Source organism: Euprymna scolopes, chromosome 45, assembly GCF_053919585.1.
Source record: "Euprymna scolopes isolate OS-2025 chromosome 45, ASM5391958v1, whole genome shotgun sequence".
Classification (NCBI taxonomy): Eukaryota; Metazoa; Mollusca; class Cephalopoda; order Sepiida; family Sepiolidae; genus Euprymna; species Euprymna scolopes.
The window spans coordinates 37,833,971-37,838,970 of NC_136526.1; the positions used below are offsets into that span (position 1 = coordinate 37,833,971).

Genomic DNA, 5,000 nt, shown 5'->3' on the forward strand with positions numbered 1-5,000 from the left:
TCAATGTTCGTTTATTTAATGTTTCTATTTTTATTCTTTATATATATATATATATATATATATATATATATATATATATATATATATATATATATATATACGTTTTTATTTATTACCGTGTCTTTCTGTTAAGTTACATTATTGTTTCAGCTACCAAGCCGTTTTTTTTTGGGCCGTCCGTAGCTTACTCAGACTTTTACAGAAATGTTCGCTATTATGGGATGAAAGAGTGAATGAGGTCAGGGGAGGGGTGCGAGAAGGGCGGATAAAAGAGGAAGGGAACAAGGGGGAAGGGTGGGAGGGAGTGCTTGGTATGTTGGTAATGTTTTAGTTTTGGAGTTTAAGGAACTTGTGGGGGATGGTCTGGGAAGTTCATTTCTGGTGTGGCTGAGGGCATAGGGATACATAGAGGGGGAAGGGGATTATGTGGGGGTAGGAGGAGGGGGTTATTTTAAAATTCGAGTCCTAATGTTAAAGTTTTTGGCGTCTCGTTGGTGAGATGATTTCTTCATTAGTATGTCTTGACCTGCTGGGTGTTCGTTTAGGTTCGGAGGCGGTTCTAGGTTCGATCCTCGGCTCGGGAGAGGTGCTAGTCTAGCGGCACTGATGAGTTGTGATACAACGAAACAGGACTGTATGTCGATGACTACAAATATATTATATATTGTTTTTGGCTTTTAAAACTTCTATGACTATATATATATATATATATATATATATATATATATATATATATATATATTAGCTTTTTTGTTATTCGTATGAAATGTGAAACAAATGCTGACATTTGGAATGCGCTGTTTAACACCATTCATATCGTTTTATTATTTACAGGACGGTTATATGTATGTGTGGATACCGTACCATGACAAACTGGCTCCTGGCATCGGATTAGCTGTTAATGAGCTATTTGCACGAATTCCCAAACACCTGGATGCAGCCATTTCCGAAGAGAATGTTGTCAATTTTATTGCTAAGAATAAGTAAGTATAAAATAATGTCTCATCAATGATAACAGCTATTTCTGGAATTAATAAAGAACTATAAGGCCGGCCGGCGTTGCCTGAACGTAAGATACGCTTAAATATGATATTTTAATGAAGTCAGATTTCGTATTTATTATTACAGAGCCAATTCTCTATTAAATATTATATATTAATGCACCCGGCCTAATCCGGTTGTAAAATATGCTTAAATATATTTTTAATGAATGCGGATTTTGTGTTTATTATTATAAAGCCTATTCTCTATTGATTATTATATTGTGCCCAATATATAGTATTGAGTTCAAAAATAAAAAAAACAATATGACATGCGTGTCGTCAGTTAGAATTGAAACCAAAACATATAGAATTCCAGCTTTAGTTGTTAAGTTTTTTTAAATTTGCCAGAAATGACGTCATTATATTAGTTTTATACGGTGACAAAAAAATTCCAAGTTTTTTTTGTTTTTTTACATAGGCATCACCACTTATCAAGGCCAATAGGCCACTCAAGGATAAGGGTTAAAGAGTGTAGAGTAGTCAAAAGGACAATATAGTAATTGATAGTAATGGAAGTTCGGTAAATTTGTTAACTTAAGTGGAACGGCTCATCAGAAACTTGTTCACGTTGGACTTGAAGACAACCATATTATAGACAGCTGGAAAGCAGGAAAACGGAAGACAATTCCACAGCAGGCGTGCAGTTCTAAGAAAGAAGCTTTGATCATGGAATCTATGTTTAGGTTTAGGCACAGATAAAGAGTGGGGAAAATTATTGATGTTTTCAGCTAGTCTAGTGTTTCTTGTGAAAGTTTGGCGAGGGGGGACCATAGATTGAAGCTCAGTCGAACACTTTCCATGAAAATAACGATAAAGCAGAGATAAACTCGCAACATCTCTTCTGTGTTTTAGTTTAATTTAAGTTTGATACGCTTTATTTGCATATCAATGAATTAGCTGTCCTAAAAAGACGTTATATAAACTGAGTAGGCGAGAGGTTGGCAGCAAATAGAACAAAACCAATGATAAATGCCTGAGCAGTCAATTACTTTTTCTAATTATAAACTCATTTCCGCAGAAATGTATAGTTGATGGAACCGAGGGAAAAAGCAGATGTTGGAAAATTCGTAGCCATATACGACTGAAATACGATTCGGGTGGACTTTACAAAAAACATCGTTGTCGTTATAAAATGAAAAAAATTAAAATACGATTCAAATTGAACTTTATGAAAAGTGTCGTCGTGGTGAAATTGAGAAATTAAAATAGTATTCGGGTTGAACTTTATGAAAAGTGTCGTCGTCGTGAAATGGAGAAATTAAAATAGTATTCGGGTTGAACTTTATGAAAAGTGTCGTCGTCGTGAAATGGAGAAATTAAAATAGTATTCGGGTTGAACTTTATGAAAAGTGTCGTCGTCGTGAAATGGAGAAATTAAAATAATATTTGGGTTGAACTTTACGAAAAATGTTGTTGTCGTGAAATAGCGCGATTAAAATACGATTCCAGATAGACTTTAAGAAAAGCGTCGTCGTCATGAAATGGAAAGATATACCGTATATTTTGGCGTATAAGATGACCCTTTAAGTTAAAAAAGATCATCTTTAAAAACCAATATTTAATAAGATATCTCTAGCTTAGTCTAAACAAACATGGTTTTATGATTTACAACCGATATATGATAAATTTATTAAAATTTGCTCCAATTTTGTACCTCTTTACACCTTATACGCCGAAATATACGGTAAATACGATTCAGGTTGGACTTTATGAAAAATGTCGTCGTCGTAAAATGTACCGATTAAAATACGATTCGGGTTAGGCTTTATTCAAAGACGGCATCGTAAAGTTATGGAGAGGATTAAGTTACAATTGGAGCCGGACTTTTTTTTTTTCTTTTTAGAACTGGCGTCGTTTTGTAGCGTGGGCTAGCCGTGTAGTGTGGACTGGCTGTGTCTAGTCGTATAGTGAGTGCCAACTGTGTCTAGTCGTGTTTGAAGAGCTAGCTGTGCCTAGAAACCGTGGGGGTGTGAGTGCAGGAGCACGGGTTTATGTGAAATGATCTTTAACGATCAGGGGGCGTGTAACATAGCAATAAATTAGATGCCGTAAAAAAACATAAAATGACCGTAGGCGAGAGGAGGAGAAGGAGGAGGACGAGGAGGAGGGGGAGGTCGAGTGGTTGACAGAAAATAGTACAAAACGAATGTAAAATGTCCTGAGTTTGCTGTCAATTATTTTTTGTTTAATAAGATTACAACAATTTAAGTTATAATAGGCATTCTAAAACTTCAGTACGCTCCGTACCCTTCCAGTCGAGGTCTGGATCGTATTTTCTCTGCACAAACTTTATATTCTTTAAAGCACTTTGAAACATGCGTGGCACCTAGCAATGGTGAGATGTTGATGTTTTCTTCCGTGTCTGTTATTCCAATTTGTGGTAATCTCCAAAAATACCGTTAGGGCTTACAACATGGCCACCAGAAGAGTCAACAAAAAACTGCGAATAAAATATATAAAACTCGTAATGTTGTCAATTTTCTTTATGAAATATACTTCCAAAATAAACTATTACAGTCGTTTAAAACATAATAGAAGTATTATTTTTTATTTTTTAAAAACAATGTTTACAAAATGTCTACGAACGTGCGTAGACATTTTGTAAACATTGTTTTTAAAAAATAAATTATGTTTTAAACGACTGTAATAGTTTATTTTGGAAGTATATTTCATAAAGAAAATTGACAACCCACTTTAAAAACAGAAATTACGAGTTTTATATATTTTACTCGCAGTTTTTTGTTGACTCTTCTGGCGGCCATGTTATAAGCCCTAACGGTATTTTTGGAGATTACCCAATTTGTTTATTTGCGTCTTTTTTTTTTTGTTGTTGTCTTTTCACCTCATTTTCTTTCTTCCTTCTTTCGTTCGTTTGTTTTCTTTTTATTTTTTGTTTTGATTCATTTTTCTCTTTGTTTTTTTTTTTACTTCTTTCTCTTCTCATTTTTTATTCTCTCTTTTTTCTCTCTTTTTTTTAAATTCCACTTTGCTTTTATATCTTTTTTTTTTTTTGCATTTCTTTCCCTATCGCTTTATTCTGTTTCTATCATTTCTCTTTTGCATTTCGTCCTCTTTCTGCGTTTCTTGTTCTCTCAATATTTTCCCTTGCTTCTTTTTAGATTTGCTCTTTCTTTTACCCCCTCTCTTGTATGTTTTGCTTATTTTATTCACGTACTTTTAAATTTTCAGATTCTACACCAGTAAACCTATTAGCCGCATCACCTCAAAGCGCAGCATCCCGATCCAGAGGCTCTTGAAATGTACACGTTGATCGACACTCTCTTTATTTTGTTCATTCAGACTCGATTCCCTTACTTGCTACATCATTCCCCTTCGTGTCATCAACTTTATCAAGGTTTTAATTGTCTCGTATGTTGTAGCGGTGTACAGAACAGTTCCGTTTAACGCGTGTCTCTTTAACGTTGTATATGTATATACGAGCAGGGCGCCCGGCATTGCCCGGTCGTAGAATACGCTTAAATATGATATTGATTAATGTAGATTTCGGAGTGATTATTAGATTATATTGGACCCAATTTATAGTAATGATTAAAAAAAAAAATAATAATAATAAATAACTCGTGCGCCACCACCGAGAATCGAAACCAAAACCTTTAGCTTACGATTTATTTTTGCCACTGTCGTGAATGAGTGAGCTAGGTTTGTTGCAATGCTAAAAATTAAAACATCTACCAATAGCTATTACGTTATGCATACATATTCGTAATGCCGGCGTTCGACCTTCACCTGGCAAATTATTTTTCTTTAATTTTCACATTTTTGTACCGATTTTCCGGGGGATAAAACCCAAACATAAAGTTTCGCATGGGTTCCAATACCTTATTTATGAAGGTTCGTGTCTGTAGACTAAAAGCTCTAGGAAGAATTTGGTAGACAACATTTTTTAAACAAAATATATACGTATACATAATATACATGGAAAGAGGTTTGTGTTTA

General features: G+C 34.5%; 1 protein-coding gene across 1 annotated transcript in view; it reads left to right on the top strand.

Annotated features, from left to right (window-relative positions):
* The window catches only part of LOC145269456 (matrix metalloproteinase-19-like), a 50,711-nt gene extending 45,982 nt beyond the window's left edge, over positions 1 to 4,729 (top strand). The window contains exons 10-11 of the mRNA XM_080125131.1: positions 835 to 983; positions 4,233 to 4,729. Of these exons, the coding sequence (XP_079981257.1) occupies positions 835 to 983; positions 4,233 to 4,314 (231 nt within the window). The 3' untranslated portion in view covers positions 4,315 to 4,729. The remainder of the gene's footprint in view (positions 1 to 834; positions 984 to 4,232) is intronic.
* Positions 4,730 to 5,000: the final 271 nt, after the last annotated feature.